Consider the following 24439-nt stretch of genomic DNA (forward strand, 5'->3'; position numbering starts at 1 on the left):
TGACAGTAACAATGGACAAGGGTTTGGAATGTCTGAGGAGACAATAGGTAAAAAATAATCACTTAGGAAAGTGTAAATAAGCCAGGTAGATGATGCTATGATTTCCTATAAACATTAAGGGACCCTTAAAATAACAGTCTTAAATTTAAAGATATACTTATCAATCTAATTTTTTCAACAGTCACATTTTACGGAAAGGCACAGGAAAGACAGAGCTGTGTTGGGTGTGGTGGTACACACCTTTAACCCCAGAAATCAGGAGGCAAAGGCAAGGCAGGTATTTGCTGAGTTTGAAGCCAACCTGATCTACATAGAGTTCCAGGGCAGCTAGGGCTACACAGTGAGACCCAGTCTCAAAAGAGACAGAGAGACAGAGACAGAGACAGAGACAGGGAGGGAGGGAGGGAGGGAAGGAGGGAGGGATTGGACTGAATGAGGTAAGGATTTCTGTCAAGAAAGGACCATGAACCAATTTTACAGCTATATATACAAAAGTGATAATGATGCCTGACCATGGATTCCAGTGCTACTGTAAGAAGGGAGGACATGAAAGAGGTAATAATTGTGAAAAGATGGCAGAAACAGGGCTACTGAGGCAGCTTATTGGTGGCAGTGTTTGGTACCAAACCCGACCTGAGTTCAAGCCCATGAACCCACATAGGAAAATACAATTAACTCCTACAAGTTGTCCTCTGACCTCCGTAAGTGCATCATGGCAGGTGCACCTATGCTCACACACAGACATGTACACCACACACACACACACACCCATAGAGACAATCAATCAATGTGCATTGATAAGTTAAAAAGATGCCAGAAATAATGGATTGAAGGTATAGATGAGTTGGAAGATTGTTGGGGCTAGAATATTAAAAGAAATGAGCTAAAAAGTTAGAGATGGTGAGCCAAAAGCAGGGGGATTGGCTTGAAATTAAGAAAGTTGTTGGCATGAAAATATGTGTGAAGTAGAATGAAGTGAAAGATTTTTATAAAGGAAAAGGGGAAAAAAAAAACCAAAAAGCAAAGAAAGACAATTTAAAGAAAGAATTTTTATAAAGGAGATGTTCAAAGAACTAAGAGGTAAAGGTATTAGAGGATCAGAGTTTTGTTCCCAGTACAGAAGTTGGACAGTTCACAACCACCTGGAACTCCAGTTCCAGGGTATCCAATGCCCTCTTTGGGCCTCTACAGACACCCTACACACACATGTGCATACACACACATACACATTAAGTAAAAAAATAAGCCTTAAAAAAACTCTAAATGGGGGGGGGCTGGAGAGATGTTCAGTGGTTAGAGCACTGGCTGGTCTTGCAGAGGACCTGGGCTCAGTTCCCAGCACCCACATCGTGGCTAACAATCATCCGGAACTCCAGTTCCAGGGGATCTGACGCCCTCTTCTGTCCTCCATAGGCACTGCACAACACATATGCAGGCGTAACAGTCATACACATAAAAGAGAATTTTTTTTAAATCTAAGTCTTGGCTGAAGAGATGGCTCAGTGGTTAAGAGTACTGGCTGCTCTTGCAGAGGACCAGGGTTCAGTTCCCAACACCCACATGACAGCTAACAACCATCCCTAAACTGCAGTTCCAGGGGATTCAACACCCTCTTCTGACCTTCACAGGTATTCCAAGAGATGAGTGTACTTTCACACACGCAGGCAACACACTCATACCCATAAAATAAAATTAAAATTTTTCTAAGTCTTGATGGAATTTAAAAATTAAACTAATAAGAAAACAAGAGTAACTATAAGACAGAGGCTAACAATCACTGGGAAATGAGGGACAGTAACTTTAGTAAGTAGGTGATATAACCATTTGATATAAATTCAAAGCTGAAAAAAATTCTAGAGAGGAAGGATAGATTAAGATCTAGAAGTAAAAATAAGGGCATATAATGTCTTAGAGAAGATGGCTCTCACTAAGGAAAATGGAAAAGGGAGTGTACAGCAAAGAGTTTGACAATAAAAACAATTTTGCTAATGACAGATTAGTTCCACAAAGCACGGCAAAAATGTTTAAGAAAAATAAGATAGGTAACAGATGTACAGAGTCTATAAAGATCTGAGTAAGGAATGGCCTTGGAATCTCAAGTTCCTTACTGTGATTGGCAAAAGCAGGTTAATTTTTTTTTTTTAATGTAAAGAAGTCAGTCTTGGGAGAATCAAAGCAAATAATAATGGCAAGTGTTACAAAGCAAGAAGTGCTTAAGGAATCCTTCTGTAAGGATTCCTTAATTCTGCAGATAGAGAAAAAGACACCTGGAGAAAAGTAGTCTTACCCAAGCAGGCCACAGGAAGAACTTTTAACTGCTCCATGAGAGGGCCCATCTTACTAAGTGCACAGTCTTAAATAAAAATAAATACCCTAATTATTTACATTAGAATGACATTTTTATTGTATTCCAATTCTTCTATCTCTTCTTCCAGCTGATTATAATCCACTCAAATTACCAACGAATGGTTTATAACCCTCAGTTTGAAAAGCAAATACCACAGTATAAAATTACCTGTAACTTTACAACCTACCAAGAAACACTAAAGTATGAAATTTTATGTTAACTATATAACATTCTTTTGAAATTGATGTGTTATCTCTAAAGAATTAGCATGCAAACAAAGTGCATGCATACATACATAGGAAAGTTATCTTTACCCTCTTTACCTTTTATTACTTTATTTTGTGGACTAGAGATAAATACTTAATCTTAACACTGATCAAATCATTAGTGTACTCCCCAAAGATTTTCCACTAAATCTTCTCAGTCAAAAAACAAATGGCATAATTAAATAAAAGAGACCCTTTCTTTAGGTCATTTATTCATTCACAAACATTTATTTGATACTATTTATATCAAACATTCTATGTACAATGGTGATAGAAACAGGTATGTTCCCTCTAATAATAATACTATGATGGAAAATTATGGGATAAGAGCAAAACTAGATAGTCTGTTATAGAAGTAATGCAAAGTTAAAACTCAAAAGATGAAAAAGAGCCAATTATGTAAAGGTTTCCAAGAAATAATGATACCAGGCAGTTGAACAGCACCTGCCTAGTGATTATGTAAAGAGCTTGATGCAATAAAGAAGATTTTTTAGCAAGCTACAAGATAGGAGGTGAGGGTAAGAAAAGCACAAAAGGTATTATAGGGGTGAGGGAAGGGTAAAAGCTGCATTTTAACAAGAGAGCAAAATAATTCCCTTTATGTTTTTAAATGATCATTCTAGTGCAGAGAATGAACTAGAAGAACTCATTTTAAAAAACAATATGAACAACTAAAAAAACCCTTGGACAACAATAGTGTTAGTCCAGACCAGAAATGCTAATAGCTTAGATTAAGCAGTTGTGATAAGATAAAATAAATAATTAAATAAATAATAAAATAAACAAAATTAAATTAAAATAAAATAAAAAAATAAAATACTGCAAAGTAACTTTGGTTGAGATGTATTTTAGAGATAGACTCTGAAAGACTTACCAAAGGATAAGGTGCTGTGAGAAGTGGGAAAAAAAAATTGATGATGATATTTTTGGATTTAGCAGTGGCTACATAGGACTGCCATATATTGGAGGCAAACTGGTAGAAAAATGGCATAGGAGAGAAAACGCAAAACTTCCATTTAAAGGACATCTGTTTGAGATGCCAGTAAGATATGCAAGTAGGAAGTTGTAGTCTACATTATATTGGAAAATTATCATGTGTTGTTTGAGCTCATTGAGAAGTTGGCTTTGGAAGCAGGGTTACCCGACTCCCCTTTATTTCAAAAGCAAGCACATTTGTCTCAAATAGTCTTCCAAGGTCTAGGGATGGGCTATCCTGCTAACACTGTGATAGGTGGGGAAGGGAACACTAAAACAGCCCAAGAATAAAAACACTGTGCCCTTGAGAACAGCTAGAAAGTAAACCATTTCGAGCAGAGGTTACTATCATTTACCCCATGATATAAAAGTGCCTGCAGTGGGAAAGAAAAGTGGAGTTCATCCATGGAAGCTCAGCTGGGGAGAGAAGGCTATATTCGGAAGTCCAGCTGGGGAGAGAAGGCTATATTGGGAAGTCCAGCTGGCTGTCTCAACTTCACTAGTCAGTTTTTGTTGGGCATTGTGAGCATCCAATTTGATGATGTTCTATCACTTGCTATTGTTTTTTCACTTGGAAGCCTCACCTGAGGGGAGATTCTATTTGGCTGCCTTAAAGGGCTTCCTCAGCTAACTTTTGCTGGATATTTTGAGTACCCAATTTGATGAAGTTTTGTTATCTATCTATCTATTTATCTATCTATCATCTATCATTTTCTATTTATTTTTTCATTTTCCCTTGCTATAAAAATAAATTTGCTCATTCAAAACCAAAAATACAGCTAGCCTAAATCATTATCTGGACTGTACAGAACAGAAGGAGGTAGAAAGATCAAAAGTTTGAAGCCAGCTTTGGCTATATAATGAGTTTGAAGCCAACTAGAGCTACATGAGACCTTGTCTCAAAACACCAAGAAGGGAGCCGGGCATGGTGGCACACACCTTTAACACCTACATTTGGAAGGTAGAGGTAGGCAGAGCTCTGAGAGACCAAGTCCAGTGTGGCCTACATAGCGAGTTCCAGGCCAACTGGGGCTACAAGGAAACTTGATCTCAAAAAGATTAAAAAAAAAAAAAAGAAAGAAAGAAAAGAAAAGAAAAAGAAAAAAAAGTGGATTTTTGTGGGGTGGCGGCGAGGAGGGAGAAGGGAAAAGGAAAATAACATAAGCAAATACGAGAGTTAGTGGTCATTTTTGGTTTGTGAATTCATAGGCGTATGCGATGGAAATATAAATCTGGAAGCAATGAGAAAATAAGTGTCATGGCAATAGGAGAAATTCCAAACAGAGTATGTAAAGTTACTTATAAATAATTAACTGAAAGTATCTTGTGTAACCAAAGCTATGTTCAAGTACATAGCTTAAAGAACATTTTCAAAATGATCACCTTTCTCTTTACTGAAATGAGATGCACGACTATTTCATAACCACAGGCCTTTCAAAAAAAAATAGCTTAAGGGCTGAAGGTTAAGAGCACAAGCTGCTCTTGTAGGGAACCTGGGTTCAATTCCCAATACCCACATGGTGGCTAACCATCCATAACTCCAGTTCCAGGGGATCCAACGCCCTCTTTACCCTCTTCTGACCTCTGTGGGCATTACATCTAGGCAATACACTTATACACATAAAATAAAAATATTTGTTATTTTTATTTTATGTGTATAAGTGTATTGCCTAGATGTAATGCCCTCTTTACCCTCTTCTGACCTCTGTGGGCATTACATCTAGGCAATACACTTATACACATAAAATAAAAATAACAAATATTTTTTAAAATAGCTTTAAAAATTCAGCTGGGCGTGGTGACACACATATTTAGTCCCAGCACTCGGGAGGTAGGCAGATCTATGTGAGATCAAGGACAGCCTGGTCTACATAGTGAGTGCCAGGCCAGCTGGGGTTATAGGGAGATCCTGCTTAATTATTTTGTTTGGGTGTTTTATTTCTTATATAAAAGGTACTCATCAGTACCTTTTTAAAAATTTTTTTCTTTAATTTTATGTGTATGGATGTATTGCTTGTACCAAAGTGCACCTGTGTCATGCAGTGCCCGAAAAGGTCAGAAGAGGGCATCGGATTCCTTGAAACTGAAATTAGAACAAGTGTTAGCCACCGTGTGGATCTGGAACTCACTTGGGTCCTTTGCAAGAGCTCCCAGTGCTCTTAACCAATGAGTCATCTCTTCAGCCGCTTATCAGTACCATTTAAATCCCTGTATCTGAAGAACCAGGCTCAGTAGCAGATTGCTTGCCTAGCATGTGCAAGGCCCTAGGTTTCAACGTGAGAACCACACAACACCAGTCATCAGTAAACTAAGAACTGGAGACAAATCTAGCCTGTTACCTGTTTTTGTATGATCTGTTAGTTTAAAATAGTTTTTGTATTTTTAAATGATTGGGAGAATGATCAAAAGAATACTTCATGACATACAATATTTCATAAAATTCAAATTTTGTGTCCATAAATAAAATTACACTGGAAAAAGAGTTAAGCTTGCTCCTTCACACTGTCTAGGGTTGCTCTCCCAAATATTTATTACCTGACTGTACAGAAAAGTTTGCTGACACCTAATATAGCATATCACTAATTATTTTTAAAACTTAAAAGTTCTTGCCTACCTGAAATCTAGTAAATGACTCAATGAAATATCTCCGTATATCATATTTGATACTCATATATACATATGATTTATAAGCACATTATCTACCACAAGCCATTCTCAAAATACGGTACTGAATCAAAAGTTGAAGACTTTATTTATGCCTGGCTGTAGAAATATAGATAGTAATAGTGTAGGAAGATTCAATAATTATTTCTACCTTAAACATACAGAACTTTAGAACTAACTCATTTCTTTCCTTCCATTCCTAGTCTCTCTTAAGAAAAGAGAAAATGTGAAGCACTTTATACCTGAGGCTGGGTATGCAGGGTCCAAAACAGTAGCCACTATTACTTAAAACTGCAGTACCTTCTGTAAATTCTTAAAATATTAGGTCATTCCATGCACCTGCCACTAACCAAGGAAATGAAGAAATATTCTTACCATTTAAATTTTCCAAGTTTTAAAAGTTTCCTATTATCTTTGCTCCATATGCAATACTTGTCATAAATGTATACTGTGTATGACTTCCTTCAGGCCAGTAAGTTATTGGTCAGTAAATTATTATCCCAGAGCACTCACTGATACCCTAAGAGGTTTGAGAAAAAGGTAAATGCTCTCAAAAAGGGTGTCAACCTCCTAAAAACTACTTAGAAAAAGAAGAAAAAAATGACATATAGTGTTTTCTATTTGCATACCTAACTCATTTAAAATCATTATTGGTTTGGTATAAAAACACATTAACTTGAAAACCTTTACACAGAGATTAAATTAAAGTTACTATTACCAAATTTATTTCTGACATAAAATTAATTAAAACCATTCTGGGAAGGAGGCATGATTACACCTAAAATGCCAGTGTTTAAAGGGGCAAAAGCATGATCAGGAGTTCAAGGCAAACGAGCTAGGCAGAGTTCAAGATTAGCCTAAGCTATAAGAGACCCTGTCTGATAAAACAAACAAGCATGCAAGCAAACAAAGAAAAACCAAAAATATTTTTAGGCATCACTCAATTGTATAACTTCATTTTCTTTTATTTCTAGTCAGTTAAGAAACTCACACTGTCTTCCACATCTCCAGTCTTCCAGCCTTTTAACTGCATTTTAGGCCCAGGTATCTGAAGCTCATTTTCTAAAATCTGTTTAATCTCTCCTGTACAAATAAGAAGAGACAAAACATTACTAACAAGGAAACACAGTCAACAACTGACTACATCAGCACTAACATTAATATCTGGTATACAATGTATAGTCAATGACATTTGACAGAAGAATGATTGTTTTAAAATTCTGTATTACAAATTTCAAATCTCCTTGATCAAGCAACATGCTTCCCCTTTTAAGAACTCAGACGTCAAAATTGATGATAAAAAATATTCCATGATTTGGAGCTGGAGAGATGGTTCAGAAGTTAAGAGCATATCTCATGGATCCCGGGTTAGATTCCCAAAACCCACATGGTTAGCTAACAACTATCTGCAATTCCAGTTCCAGGGGATCCGATACCCTCTTCTGACCTCCATAGGCATTGTACACACATTGCACTTACATGTATGCAGGCAAAATACTCATATACATAAAAATAAGTCAAAAATTAAAATTAAAAAAATATTCCACAATCTATTAAACAGCTGATTATGTAGTTTACATGTAAAAGCATGGCTTTCTAAAAAGAAATAGCTATCCATGACCAAGGATTTTAACAAAAAGTAAATCAACTAATAATACCGTGTGCTCAGCATATGGTAGGAGTAGCACATAAAGTATAAAACTTAAGCTACCATGGTAAAGGAAAGTACATGTTGCAACAAAAATCTGGGTTAAAATTTTCCTTGGAGAAAATATAGTAACTTACCTGTTCTTATTTCTGCCTCTATAAAATGGAGGGTAACAGTACCTTTATCTAATCTACCCACAAGGTATGAGGATGAAACAAAATGGCATAATTTAAAATAACTGAAAAATTAAAGGCAATATATATGATCTAAAGGACCATTTAAAATGTGCTGAGAAGTGACATGACTCCAGAAAGAAGAGAGGGGAAGTTGTGTTAAATCAAATGGCCAAAGGCAGCTCTATAAGATAGATGAAACTTAAACCCAGTCTGAGACATAGCTGTGCTACACAGGACAGCCAAATCAAAGCAAGTAAGGGTACTCCTTTCAGTGATAAGAAAAGACTGAAAGGTAAAAATAAAATGGGATTAAAATTTAAAAAGCACAAAATACTAATGAGAAATACCAAGGAAGTACAATTTTCCCATTCAGTCATAAATTCTTTTTTCAGGAATCAACTCTACATACAAATTTGTCATCTGGCTTCTGGCACTATAATTTTAAGCTAATCATTCAGAGTGGTACAAATTTTTCTTATACCTGTTTATAATCAGTTGTTTCTAGTCTATGATTTTAGAACAAAACATAACTCAACTTTTTTTAAGTAAATGAATCAAAAAAGTACTGCAAAAGAGTGTATTGCAACTGGGAAAGCAAAACAATGCTGAGAGAGCAAAAGAAGGGAAAGAACCTTACACTCCACTAGTTCTACAGAAGCACAACTGCTTGTCAGCAACACAACAGAATCATTGGTGGACACAGAGACTTTTCTCTTTTTTTAACTTTCTTACAGAAAAGTTTGGGTTTGTGAGATGGCTCAACAGGTAAAGGTGCTTGCCATGCCAAGCAAGATGACTTGAATTTGATTTCTGAGATCCACATGGTGAAAGGCAAGTAATAACTCCTGAAAATTGTCTTCTGAAACCTGTACATATGCTGTGGCATGCTCACAACCATATATGTACACACTCCCCAACCAAAAAAAAATGTAATTTAAAAATTTTAAGTCCTAGTTGAGCATTTTAGACAGTGACTAGTCATCCAAAAAAAAAAAAAAATCTGGTTCAATTTGCATTTGCAGAAGCACAAATCAACCTTGGCTTTTAGAAATGTCACTGCTGGCAAACATTTTGGTTATGGAAATGGTAGCAAAGTAAGCTATTTTTATTATTCAAAAAAATACACACACACACACACACACACACACACACACACCTGGTCTTTCTGTTCATGTCCAAAGTTTCTATTTCTATAGCTATACTTGCCTAGAACTAGGCATATGCATCTGAAAATCTTCCCAGGGCTTTCCTCTTAAAATATACCTCCACTAGACACCTCTTTCTTACATTCTTGAAAATATTCAGGCGTCCTAACTTAAAAGAAGTTCTTAATAGAAAAGTGGAAAAAAATGAAAGATCCATTATTCTGTGCTGAAAATCTAAGAAAGGCCAAAACTAAAACTAAACCCTTTTGTTCCACAGGCACAGGGAAATAGAAAATAAAATTTATCTCCCCTTCCTTGCTATCCTTAGACACTAACAATTCTATTAGAATTCTCATTATTCTGCTCCCTGTCTCTATAAGATTAACTTTGTTAACTTCCATGAGAATATGTGATCTTTGTCTTTCTGTATTGCACCTAACAAAATGTGCATTTTCATCCACTTAGCCCCAATTGACAGGATCTCATTCCTTTACACTTAGTATTTCACTGTGTCTATACAATGTTCTTTTGTTGCTGTTTTTAAATCATAAGTTGTTAAACGGTATGTTGGGGTGAACGAAGGAAGCATTGCTACAGAACAATGCATAGGTCAGAAGACAACCTCATGGAGTTCTCTATTTTCATCTTTATGTGGGTTCTAGGGAATCAAACTCGTAAGTGTCACTTTTTCCTTCTGTGGTACCAAACATTCATTGAGTTTCTGCATTAAATTGCATGGAAAATATTTTGTGAAGTGCCCAATCCACAGTAGGGAACTTAAAAAAAAAAAAAAAAAGCTTGGTTATTTTGAGCTGTATCATTAGCACAATTAATAAGGTAATATGCACATAGGTATCTAGCACTTTATCTGCCCCTTGCAGGTTCTCAATAAACAACAGTTTGGTTTTAGGATATCCAAAACAATGTACAGCAGCAAAGTGCTGCAATGTAGCTAAGTTTCAGGTAGAGTTCTTCTCTGAGTCTACCTAACTCCAAAGATCTTTCTACAAGATAGCTGGAGATCATTTATGTTAAGTGAAATAAGTCAAACACAGAAAGACAAGTATGACATGATCTCACTTCTATGTGGAATCTAAAACAGTTTACCTCAAAGAAATTAAGAGTATAGTGGCAGTTAACAGGAGCTGGGAAGGGTATATGGTAGGGAGGGGTGAGAAAAGTTTCATCAATAGGTACTAGTTGTTACAGATAGGAGGGGAAAAGTTTTTAATATTTCTTTTTTATTTTATATGTATGAGTGCATGTATGTCAGTGCACCTGTGTCTTACAATGCCTGTGGAGGTCACAAGAGGATTTCAAATTCCTTGGAAGTGGAATTACAGACTGTTGTTAGCCACTATGAAGGTGCTGGGAATCGAACTCAGGTCCTCTGCAAGAGCATTCAGTGCTCTTACCACTGCATCATCTCTCTAGCCCCGGAGGAAGAAATTTTAATGCACGGTAGGTAACTATATTTAACAATAATGTATTATATATCTCAAAAAGCTAGAAAAAAGAATCTGAAAGTTATCAGCAGAAAGAAATGATAAATGTTTGATTAAATACGTAAGCTTAAGCTGATTTAAACATCATGCAATTGTATACACTAATAAAGTATCATAGAGTACCCCCATTAATATCACATGGTACACTATTAATGGTTATGTTTTGTATGTTTTCATGCATCAGTTACAAATCTTATTTTAAAATTAATCTCAATTTGGATTATGACATATTTAAAATTCAAAATTCACTTGTAAACTCTGGCAAACACATACCCTGTTGTAATCTCTTTATAATCAACATGAACATTTCCCGTACCACAGTTTGCTCATACCCTTTTGCTCATACAAAAGTCTGTTCCCACTCCAGCCACTGATTCACCTTCTCATCCTAAATATCAATTTTCCTGTTCTCTTTTATGTTTGTCCATCCATGTTGATGTATATACACCAATAAATAGATTCTTTTTATTGCTGAGAACTATCCAGTATATGGTATGGCAGGAATCACTTCCAATGATTCCTCTCTTGAGCATAGGTTGTCCCTAAATATTTGTTTCTAACTAATAAAATAAAGGTAAGGGGATATCATGTGTGAATTAAATTACTAAAGGCTGAGGCTTCCTGTCTTGTTCTGTGGCCTCCCTATTACATGGAAAACAAATTCTGCCAGCTGCTGCAAATGACCTCAAAAGTGAATCATTCCTTAATGGAGCCTTGACTACAGATCATTAGATATTATTCATGCCTGGATTCCTGACCTACTTTATAAACTCTGAAATAACGAGTGCATTTAAGCCACAAGTAACCAATACACATGAATATAGTTGTGTTTGTTCATCCACCACAAGTTAATGATCATTTGGAATGTTTATATTTCCCTATTAAACAAAAAAGCTTCCATGAACATTAGGTAGCCTGTCTCCCACATATGTCTAAATCCTTTCAGAGAAACATGTGCTAATACTCTTCAGTGAAAATACCTAAGAAGAGATTGCTAGATTGTATGTTTAACTTTATAAAAAACTGCCAGTACTTTTCAAAATGTTTGCAGACTTTATAGTCCACCAAGTTCCAGTTATTCCCTATCTCCCACATTTGAAACTTTTAAGGTCTTTTTTTCATTTTAGCCATTCCAGTATGCATTAAGTAGTTTCTACTTGTATTTCTTGATGTTTAATAACTAATGCCCCTGAACATCTTTCTGTGTGCTTACTGGCTCTCTTAGTCTGTTTCTCCATTGCTGTGACAAAACTCTCTGACCACTACCAACTTGGGGAGGAAAGGGTTTATTCAGCTTACATCTCCCAGGTCGCAGTACATCAGGGAGCCCAAGGTAGGAACTCAGGGCAGGATCCTGGAAGCAGAAGCTGAAGCACAGGCCATGGAGGAATGCTGCTTATTGACTTGCTCCCTGGGCCCTGCTCAGCCTTCTTTCTTATGCAACACAGGCCCATCTGCCCAGGAGTGGCACCACCCACAGTGGGCTGGGCCCTCCCACATCACTCATCAAGAAGATGCCCCTCAAACATGGCCACAGGCCACTCCAATAGAGGCAATTCCCCAACTGAGGCTCCCTCAACCCAGGTGTGTCAAGTTGACACTAAAGCTATCCAGCACACTGGCTACTTGCATGTTTTCTGTAAAGTGATAAGCAGTATTACAAGTGCTCTTCACGTTAGGATGGAAGTATTTATCTTTCTCTGAAAAGTATTATACTAGTAGTTATATGTTCTTAGGTGGGGTCCTTTATCACTTTCTTTTAAAAAGTCCCTATTTCTATGTTGCTGTCAGTTTAGTAGTTTTTTCCCTTAACATGAAATGGATGTTAAATATTGTCAAATGCATTTTCCTTCATCTACTGAAAGGACAAATTATTTTTCATTTATTATACTAATATGTTTTATGTATATGTATATTATATACACATACAGATAAACATATCTTTGTATGTTGTATCTACAGGCATCTCTTTCCTTCCCATCATGAATAATTTCTGCTTTCTCTAATGTTCTTGTTCATACTAGGAAGAAAATTACTGGGGCCAGAGAGGTGACTCAGTGGTTAAGAGCACTGACTGCTTTTACAGAGGACTCGGGTTCAATTCCCAACACCCACGTGGTGGCTAACAATCGTCTGCAACCAATTCCAGGGGATTCAACATCCTCTTCTGACCTCTGAGAGCACTGCATGACAGAGGTGCACCTGTATGAGGCCATACACTCACACATAAAACAAAAATAATAAACTATCCATTTTCTGATTAAGTTCTGCTCTTATACCTAGTGTTTTCTTCTGTACTTAATTTATTAATAGCTTTATTGTGCTATGGTGAGCATAAAGCAAACTGTACACACTTAAAATCAGTATTCTGATAAATTTTGAGAAATTTACCCAATAATGAAACCATCACAGTCATAAATTTACCCATCATCCCCAAAAGTTCCCTTGTGCTCTTGGTAATTCCTCCACACTACCCCAACTTTCTCCTCAGGAAACCCCTGATTTGATTTCTATGACTGTGGTATACTTTGATGTTTTAAAATTTTTACATAAATGTAATTTCAGAATGTTCTCTTTTTATCTGACTTCCTTCGTACAAAATAAATTATTTTCCACAAAGCAGAATTCCATTGAGTAGACAAAAAAAAGATTTTGTTAGACAGCTTATGTATATCTGAGGTTGTTTCTTGTTTGGGCTATTACAAATAAAGTTGTTATGAACAATGCTATATGTATCTTTGGTAAAATATCTTCCAATTCTCTATGGTAAGTACCTGAGAGAGTAATGGTCATTGTAGTTTTTTGTTTGTTTTTCATTCTTTGTTTTTTTGAGACAGGGTCTCCCTCCAGCTGACCTGGAACTTGCTATGGAGACCAGGCTGGCCTTGATCTCAAAGAGTGAGATCCACTTGCCTCTGCCTTTTAAGTGTGGTAACACTGTGTTTTTAACTTTGTAAGAAAGTGTCCATTTTCAAAAGTGGTTTCTATTAAGATGTCTTTAAGTTCACCATTTTTTCTGCAATATCTGATTGCACACAAGATATGCTTGTCATTTTCAGTCTTTGTCTCCCGATGTTCAATTTGGATCATGTTTACATTTCCGATGACTATTTTAAATCTTTCTTTTCACTTTTTAGGCACAGATAATACAATGATAACAAATGCTCCAATATTATTATTAATACTGTTATCCTTTAATCTATGCCGGTTCTGAGCTAATTTTGATTGGATGATTCCACTCCTCATTATGGGCTGTTTTCCTACATTTTTGTATGCCTGGTACTTTTTTATTGGATGCCTAATGCTGAATTTTGCTTTTTGGATGCTGGATGTTTTTGTATTCCTACAGATATTCTTGAATTTTCATTGAGATTGGAATTTAGTCACTTGAATACAGTTCAATTATTTATTTTATTATTTTTATTTTATGTGTATGAGTGTATTGCCTGCATGCATGTGAGCGTACCCATGCTATGCAATGCCACGGAGGTCAGAAGAAGGCTTCAGATTCCCCAGGAACCAGAATTAAGAACAGTTCATAGCCACCATGTGGATGCTGGAAATCGAACCCAGGTCCTCTGCAAGAGCAGTCAGTACTCTTAACCACTGAGCCATCTCTCCAGGCCCTCAATTATTTTAGGTTTTTCTTTTAAAATTTTGTAATGTTTTACCTAAAGCTAATTATTGTCATGTCGTGAAGTGAGGCCTTTCTGAGGAGACTATTCAAGGTCTTGTGGACTATGAGGTTTTCCAGTCTAACTGGTGGGAACAAACACTATCTCCAGTCATACTCTCCCTGAGATTGGACTTTTTATTTCAGTTCTTTCAGAAGTAAGGATAAATCTGATTCTTGGTATTCTACCTTGATCAGAAGTGAAAGTAGTTATTTTTCTTCATAGATGATTGTTTCTGCAACTTGCTTCTTTTATAATTAAGAATCTTAGTAAGTTCCTAGGTTTCTTTCACAAAACCAATCTGGTAGCAGCAAAAAATGATGGTATTCCCTGATTTGTTTTTTGAGACAAGGTCTCACAATGTGGCCCATACTGACCTTAAACTCTCAGTTATCCTGTATCACCACCCCGAGTGCAGGATTGTAGGTATATACCAAAGGACTAGCAATATGTCTGTTTTCATCAGAATTCAGAAAGAAATACCTTCTCGTTTCCTGTGTTATTTTTTTCCTTTGGCCATAGAAACCCATTTAACTATTTTGAGATTTTTGCCTATATGAAATGTATTTATTTCCCCACCTCTGGGTATTTTTGAAATTTTTTTTCTTATAACTTTCATCAATTTCACTATAGTGTGCCTTGATATGGCTTCCCTTAGGTTACACTTGCTGTTAATAATTTTGCTAATATTGAGCTATTCTCTTTACAGTTTCCCTTTTTCCACCCTGCACTCTATTTGGCAGGCTCTGTTGACACATATGTTATACCACTTTTCCTTTACAAGTCTATTGGGTTCCATCCTACTTTCTCCACTGCCTGACCCCAATATTTTCTGCTGCATATGCTTCAATTCACACAATAATATCTTTGAGTTCATTGATATTTTCTCCAACAGTTAATTTATTTAATTCATCTGAGTAAATCTGTGTATGTGTGCATTTGTGTGTATGTGTAGTATATCATGTGAGCATAAGAGTACACGTATCTGTGGAAAGTCAGAGGAGGACATCAGATGACTTCCTCTATCACTCTCTGCTTGAGACAGGATCTGTTACTGAACCAGAAGCTCACTGTTTTAGCTAGGATGGCTAACCAGAGAGTTCTCAGTTTCCACCTGTCTCCACTCCCCAGTGCAGTCATGCTCAGCATTTTTCACGTGGGTTAGAGGTTCCAACTCGGGCCCTCATGCTTGCAGAACAAGTGTTCGTACCCACTGAGTCATCTCCCGAGTATATTTTTAATGACAGATCTTCTCTACAGATCTATCATTTTTCCCTTAGCTATTTTTCAGTATTCTGTATTACTGTCCTCACTAGTTCTTGATTTCTTTTACATTGTTAAGCATATTCATAAGATATGTCTTTAAATGCTCATTTTCCAATTCCATTACCTGATACTATGGATTTGCTTTTATTTTCTGATTTTTTTTTTTAGTTATAAGTCATATTTACAATTTGTACTAGTGTCTAGTAGTATTTGAATGCATGCCAGGCATAAAAACCACATTAATAAGCATCTGAATTTAGTGGTTTGTTTTCAAAGAGAATAGAAGTTAATTTTGACAAGCATTTAAATTTTGGGCACATCAGATTGATCCCTTCAAGCAAATTCTCAAAATTACAACTAACAGGTTTCTGTGGTTCCTTGAAATTGGTGGCACAAAAGCACTACTGGAGAAAACTGCAGGTGGCCTACCACAAACAAAAACAGAGGTACTGAGCTGAATGAGTGGGTACCACATGCTCCAACATTTGCATTCTTTAATAAATCACCTTCGGGCTGGAGAGATGCTCAGTAGTTAAGAGCACAGACTGCTCTTGCAGAGGACCTAGGTTCGATTCCCAGCACCCACATGGCAGCTACGAACCATCCTTAACTCCAATTCCAGGGGAATCTGAAGCCCTCTTTTGACCTCCACGGCACTGCACAACACAGGTGCACTCACATACATGCAGACAATACACTCATACACATAAAATAAGAATAATAAATTTTTAAAAATATTAAAAATAAACAAATAAATAAACCACCTTCACTTATGTGTTTCATGAAGTAACAGAAGTGGAATTATATATATTGCTTTGGTATACAGCTGCTTTATCTTACTGTAATGATGTCAAATTCATCTTTACTATTTATTGACTACATCATTAGTCTGTTCTCCTTTATTACTAAGTAATACTCCTTATACAGCTATACCACAGCTGCCTAGCTAATATCAGTTCATAGGAGAGTTGAGGTGTTTCCATTTCCAAGTTTTTTGTATATACATACATTTTTATTTATTTAGTATTTAGGAATAGAATTGTTGGGTCATACAGAAAGTTCAGGCTTTTTAAAATTTTTATTTTTATTTATTTTTTATTTTATGTGTATGAGTGTTATGCCTGCATCGAAGTTCTCTTGTTGTGCAATGCCTGCAGAGGCCAGAAGAGGGCATCAGATACCCTGAAACTGGAGTTAAGAACAATTGTTAGCCACCACTTGGGTGCTGGGATTCAAACCCAGAAATGTCAGAAGGGTCTTAAGGCTATTGAGATGGCTCAGCAATTAAGAGCACTAGTTGCTCTTGTAGAGGACTCAGGTTCAGTTCCTAGCACCCTCATGGCAGCTAACAATCATCTATAACTCCAGGTCCAGGGGATTTCACTCTCTTCTGGCTTCTTTAAGCATTGCATGCACGTGGTGATCTTACATATATGCAGGCATATAAAATAAAAATAAATAAAATTTTGATTATCCCTCATGTTGACATGCAGAATAAAGCTGAAAGAACAATTTTAAATAAAAACTGAAATGTTTCTCAAAAAACAGTCAAACTAGTAATAACAGGGGTAACACATATTTCCCCCATTTAAAAGTAAGCAAAGCACTGCAAAATATGAAGTGAGGTAAGTACCATCCATATCTGAGAAGATGGCCAAAGAACTGAAATCAGTACATCAAGAGATGTCTATAGTAGCTTAGCATTGCTCAGAGTAGCAAAGAAATAAAATAACCTAAGTGTCAATCAATAGGGGAACAGATTGTTTAAGTGGTATGTATATGTACACAATGGCATACTATTCAACCTTAAACAAGAAAAAAATTCTGTCATTTGCAGCAACAGGAAAGAATCTAAAAGACATTATGCTAAATGAAGTGAGCCAGACACAAGAAGAAAAATAATACAGGATCTTGCTTATATGTGAAATCTAAAAATAGAAACATATACAAGTGAACCACAGAATGGTGATTACTAGAGTCTAGGAGTAAGCGGGAGTTGAGGGAAGAGTCAGAGGAAAGGGGAAGTGTTGGTCAAAGAATACAAAGGTTCAATCACGCGGGAAGTAGAATTTCAAATAATTTATTGCACACTAAGTTGAATATACTTAATAATGTATGTCACACTTTCAAAATGCTTTTAAAAGTAAATTTTAAATTTTCCTACCACAAATTTAAGATAAGGGCCTGAGGCTGATGTGATGTTAAGTAGCCTGACTTGCTTACTCCACAATGTATATATGAACTAAAACATCGCATTATACCCCATATATATTATATACATAATTTATAACTAGTAAATATCAATTAAAAGCATGAAGCTAGGTTAAAGATATATTTCTTTACATAGAAACTATGCATATCAAGACCACAATTCAATATATGCTCAATATGCTGCTTATTCAGATTGGAAAGTGACTATAAACTATTCTGGTAATATACAAGAGTTGACATGGAAGCAAGAGTTTGAGTACAGACCAAACAATGGTAATAATATTCACTGTCTCTGCTCCTCAAAAGTACAAACTATAATTAGCACTCTAATCATCTTATGTTCACATAATCTTTGCAAGGCAAATAAGAAAATTATTCTTCTCTTTTTGCAAATACTAGTAAGAACAATGCCCCACCCCAAAATTCCTCACTTAGTGCTTATCATTCATAAAACATGGCTGAGGCACCAGACTGGTTAAGGCATCTGCCAAAGATTATACAACTAATAAGATGAAAACTTATGTTCACAGACTCTGAACAAAACTGGGTTTTAAAAACATAAACTACTTTTTCAGACTGAAAATGTACATAGTAAATGCTTTAAACATTATTTTCAAGCTGATTCTTCTACATTAAAATGGTATTCAATATAATAAAAGTAGCTTTCAAATGTTTGACTGAAAACAGAAGGCAGGAGCTGGGCATGGTGGTGCACACCTTTAATCCCAGCACTCAGGAGGCAGAGGCAGGCGAAACTCTGTGAGTTCAAGACCAGCCTGGTCTACATAGTGAGTTCCAGGACAGCTCGGGCTACATGGGAGACCCTGTCTCAAAAAGACCAAAAACAAACAAACAAACCAGGAGGCAGGAAACAAATGATTCAACTGATAATAGATCTATTTTTCTACCACATTCCAGAGATGGAACTAAGACCATACTGAATGAACTATCAAGCACAAGTTTGTTCATAGTACTAATTCAACAAACTTTATTAAACAAATACCCAGCATTTTAGATTAAATCCATTACATGATCTTGGAAACACATAAAATTCCTACCATGAAAGAGATCAGACTACTTCACAAAGAAATACCTTATAAAAGGACTAATGCTTTAAATAATTCTTCAAAATTAGAAAATGAAACTCAGAAAGTTTTAGGTAATGAAACTGAAGAAAAAAATAAGACAGTAAAGCCAGTAACAAGTCAGTGCAGCTGCCACTAGGTGTCACCCTGGGATAAATTTCTTGACTGACTTTAGCCTTGCTTTTGTATCTTGTTTCATATCTACCTGAAAGAGCAATTATGTTATTGAGCATCTCTTTTCAATAGAAAAATTTAATATTTATTAAATTCCTGAAAAACAATAAGATAGTCTATAACATACTGCATGTCACAAAAATTAAAGTATGTATTTTCAAATGTCCTGTGATGAGTGAGCTAATCTATAAACACATATATACCTATATTCTTTTCATACAGCTATTCATTTCCCCAATAGGGATGACTGTGCTAAACACCTCACTTAGAAAAAGAATTTTAAAACTAAGATGTGGTCGTTGAAGTTTGAGAAGTTAATATTCAGAAGGGAAACCTTAAACACAAAGAACAAATAAGACATTTAAGATCCATTTTTAAAGTATTTGATGTGATCAAAAGGATTCAAGTTAATTATGTCCATGGAGGTTAAGAAACGCTTCATCAAAAAAGGGGATTACATACATGGGCTCCTGAAAGCTGATAAAGAGTTTTTTAGGAAATTAAATCAAGAAAGGACAAAACATATACAAACTCAAGAAATAGGGAGTACCTTAAATGCATATTATGAAATTTATCTTTTAGAAAATTCACATCAGGCTCATTATGGAAAATATAAATTAGAGAAAGAAAAAAACTGAACATGTAAATTTATATATGTAAATTACATAGCAAAATTATTTTATCAGTATCATGCCAACAAACCTTTTTACCCCATCACTTAAGAAGCAGAGGCAGGTGAATTCTGTGAGATCAAGGCCAGCCTGGTCTACATAACAAGTTCCAGGCCAGCTGGAGCTACAGGGAAACCTTGTTGCAAAAAAACAAAAAATTAACAAAAGAAGACACTACTTTAGCAACTAATAAAAGGAATTAATTCCTAAACTGAGACAAAGGAGATGAAAATGAAGAAGATATTCAAGTGATAGTGATAAAACTCATAGAACTTAGGAATACAACTGTAGTCAAAGAAGAAAAACATCCTATCAAATCCCAAATACTATCCATGGGTATGCCTTCCATACTTTTGTCAAAGATGTCTGTGAGTTCAAGACCAGCCTGGTCTACAAAGTGAGTTCCAGACCAACTGGGGCTACAGGGAGACCCTGTCTCAAAAACACCCTCCCCCAAAAAAATGCCACACATGGAAATTCTTTCATTTAATTCTATGTTACATTCTTTATGTTACAGTACCAATAAAGTAAGCACATAAAATCCAGAGCCAGAGTTTCTGAGTTCTATTCTTGAAATAAGAAGGGAATTTCATACAGTTAACAAAGGAGTTCAAGTACTTAAAATATCCATGAACTTCTACTATCAAACACTAAATGGTTCATATCAGCAAAAAGAACCAGGTGACTAACTCTGAAATTAGACACTGGCCATTCATATGAATTAGGCTTAACTGCATGAGTTAGGGCACTCATTATAAAATAAGAATGCAGTTAGGAGGATTAAGGCAATATAAATCAGTGATAAAGCGTTTGCTTAGCACATGTGAGGCTAAGGGTTGAATCCCCATCACCTACAAAGAACATTAGCTGCCAAGTCAGGAAAAAAACATTATCAATTTGTTACAAGGTATAAATTCAATATGAACTTTTCAGTATGGATTCATTTTAAGGGGGAAATATATGAATTTCATACAGGGTCAGGAATCTGGCTAAAAATGATTCTCAAAATTAAGTATTGGCAAGGATGAGGAGTGACTAGAACTCTGTTCTACTGGCAAGAAAATACAGTGGTTTGACTATTTAATGGAAATGTTTTGTAGCACCCACTAACTCTAACTAAATATATGCCCATTAATCCAGCTTGTAAAGATTTATAATAGCCCAATAATCCAGCTGGTAGAAGATTTGTAATAGTCCAAACTAGAAACAACCTAAATATCACTAGCAAACTATGGTATCTGTTTTTTCATACAAAGGACTACCACAAAGCAATGAAAACAAATAAACTACTGGATCTCGGAGACATAATGCTGAAGGCTAGAAACTGAACACACTGCCAGGCATTAGTGGCACATGCCTTTAATCCGAGCACACAGGAGGCAGAGAAGAGTGGATCTCTGTGAGATCAAGGTCAGTCTGCTCTAAGTGAATTCCAAGCCATCTCAACGGAGAGATCTTGTCTCAAAAAAATGAAAAAAGGAAAAGAAAAAAGAAAAGAAAATACTGAATACAAATAAGAACACATGATATGAATTCAATCATGTAAATCTGAAAAAGGGAAATTCAATCCAAAGGGATAGAGACCAAAAAAGGTGATGGAGGGGACAGAGAGCTGGCTCAGCAGTTAAAAGCACTGGCTGGTCTTCCAGAGGACCTGGGTTCAGTTCCCAGCACCCACATGGTAGCTAATAACCATCTGTAACTCCAGTTCCAGGGGATCTGATGCCCTCTTCTGACTTCCGTGGGCCCTGCACAACCCGGGTGCACGTACACACATGCAGGCATAACACTCATACACATAAAATAAAAATAATAAATAAAATTTTTAAAAGGGTGATGGAAACAAGGCTCATATCTCACTTTTATGTGCAATAGCTTTGGTCTGAGTATGTCAGGTAATATCAATCAGATAGAAACAGATTGTTTTTATAAGCTTACCTAAAAATACATATTATAGCTGGATGCGGTGGCAGACACCTTTGATTCCAGCACTCGGGAGGTAGAGGCAGGTAGATCTCTGTGAGATCCAGGCCAGCCTGGTCTACATAGTGAGTTCTAGATCAGCTGGGGATATAGGGAGACCCTGTCTCAAAAAGACCCAAAAAAAAAGAAATACATATTCTATATACACACAAATATGTACACATGTAAGTGTTATACCACTCATATGGAGTTACACCACACAGAGTAACAAAGGAAACCTTTCAATTTCTTGGTCGAGGGTATCCAAGAGAATTCCAAATAATAGAAGCTACTGCCATAGCCCCTGGGTGCCTCCCAGAACTTGAAAGTAAGACAGTATTGAGGAAGACACTGCACACTTTAGGCCTAGGATTTAGAGGAATCCAGCTGGAACTCACGCAGAAGCCTCCTCCCTAAGGACCAGCTCTCATAGTATTGGAAAGCACTATTCAAGCTGCCAAGGAAGAAAAGCAAATCAATAGTCCTACCCAGCTGTAAATCCTGCAAACCATAACAATGACCTGCCTGGCAAAATAGTCCCAATGATGCAATAGCGGCACTTGTACCTTGGAGGTAACCTATAGCTCTCTAAGGTCCATTCAATAGGAGGGAATCTATGCCTAGTACTGTAAATGTTGCTAATTACCCATGGCTGGAGAAGTCATAGACTCTAGAGGAGAACCTACTACTGGCCATTTTTCTAAGTCAATAATACTTATCATTATTCCCACAGATAAGTATAGCTCTGACCCCTCATCAAGGAAGGTTCTTTTTTCAACAGATGGAAATTATTACAGAGAGCCACAATTCATCAAAATGTAGAGAACAGTTGACCACTGGACGTTTAGCTTCAATTGATACATCAAAAATTCCACCTCTGAGCCAGGCATGATGATGAGCCTTTCATCCCAGCACTTGGGAGGCACTCTGAGGTTGTGGCCAGCATGGTCTACATAGAGAGTACTAGGTCAGCTGGGGCTACAGAGAGACCTTGTCTCAAAAAGACCCCACACACACACAAAAAAAGAAACCACAATGCCACTTCTATACCTAAAGCTCAGATACATCACAGAAGAGTAGAGATTTATTTAAGAGGCAGAGGCCAGGTGCCAGTTGTAAGATCGCATCTTCTACACATCTTCATGGGATGCTACACCCATGAAATCTCAACAATATGGTTGCCTAAACAAGGCACACCAGCTGGCATGCCAACAGTGTGGATGGGAAATTTCACAAGGCCCCAACCCTATTATGAAGAGCTACATGAAATCACTGGTTGCTGAGAGACAGAGAATCTGTTTTCTGAAGGGATGAGCCCTCTGACAGGTTATCCAATCCCAAGTGGTCATCCCAATACATGTCCATATGTGCAACACTAAATAAAATCAGTAGGTTTTGTTTGTGTGTGTTTGTGTGTGTGTGTGTGTTTGTGCACATATAATAATAATGAAGAGATCATAAATTCTAGAGGGAGTAGGGGAACATGGGAGAAGCAGGAAGGAGAGGGGAAGGGATTGAAATTATACAAATACAATACTCACATATGAAATTCCCAAAAAATCAAGTATTTAATTTTTTAAAAAAGTATCAAGAAGCAGAGATTTTAAGACATAATTAGGCAATGAGAGCCCTGCACCTGTGAAAGCTATTAGGCGCCCTTGTTAAAGGGTTTAACAAAAAAAAGCTCATTTGCCTTTTTGCCTTCGGTCACACATGGTCGTAGTAGTCAAACCCTCTTGTGGATATAGCACTAAGAGTTCATTCTAGAAGCGGAAACCAGGTATCAGCAGACTGTAGACCTACTATCACCATAACTTTAGATTTCCAGACATCAGAAATATGATAAAATTAATTTTTTATATTCTTCATAAAATTAATCATACTATACATTCTGTTGCAGCAACACAAAACTGAGATTCAGTAGCTTAGAAAGTGAGTGTGCTTTAGTTGTAGATCTGGAATGCAATAATTATTGCTGATACTCAATAATCAGAGCATTTTCTGAAGCTCCTAGATATGTACTTTGTATCAATACTAAACAGTACACAGGACTTGAAATACAGTTCAGTGGTCAAGTATACCCAAGGCCCTATGGTCAATATCCCTAATACTGGTAAAATAACACAAAACAACAACAAAAAAATGTAACTAAAACAGTGTATCAAAAATTATTCTTGAACTTGCTTTACCCTCCAAATAAAATACAACATGTATGGGAAAGTGTCCATTTCAATTTGCTCCTTTCCCCTTTCTTGTTGACAGTCAATTCAAAAGAATTTATTCACTTATAAAGGCTTTATGAAGGAAATCCTTACCAACAGTGCAGCTGTCTTCAAGTACCACATCGACATTTCTGTCTCTGTACTCAACTCTGAAGTCGAGCATTCGGGGTTGCCTTTCTACAATCTGTCTAGATGACATTACAGGCCGAAATGCTGAAGAAGAGGAAGTAGGAGCTGGAGCAGGGTGACTTGCTGGATCAAATGTGGGTCCTGGCATGGTCTCACCTCCATAGTCACTAAAATGTTGACAAGAAAGAAAAATTATTGTCAACCAATTCAGTACACAGTATCATAAAGGATCCTTGTCTCTTCCTATCAAGCTTGCCCGCTTGTGTATGAAAGCCAAACTTAAGTTCTCAATAAATCTTTTCCAAAAAAGCTGAAGACC

General features: G+C 36.5%; 1 protein-coding gene across 1 annotated transcript in view; it reads right to left on the bottom strand.

The window, feature by feature from the left end:
• Faf1 (Fas associated factor 1) overlaps window positions 1-24439 on the bottom strand; it is a gene marked incomplete in the record, with an annotated part of 402697 nt that overhangs the window by 295970 nt on the left and 82288 nt on the right. Inside the window, 2 exon segments of the mRNA XM_029563227.1 lie at window positions 7244-7335; window positions 24085-24287. Coding sequence (XP_029419087.1) covers window positions 7244-7335; window positions 24085-24287 — 295 coding nt within the window.

This window comes from Nannospalax galili, unplaced genomic scaffold (assembly GCF_000622305.1).
Source record: "Nannospalax galili isolate Female #2095 unplaced genomic scaffold, S.galili_v1.0 scaffold655, whole genome shotgun sequence".
Taxonomy (NCBI): Eukaryota; Metazoa; Chordata; class Mammalia; order Rodentia; family Spalacidae; genus Nannospalax; species Nannospalax galili.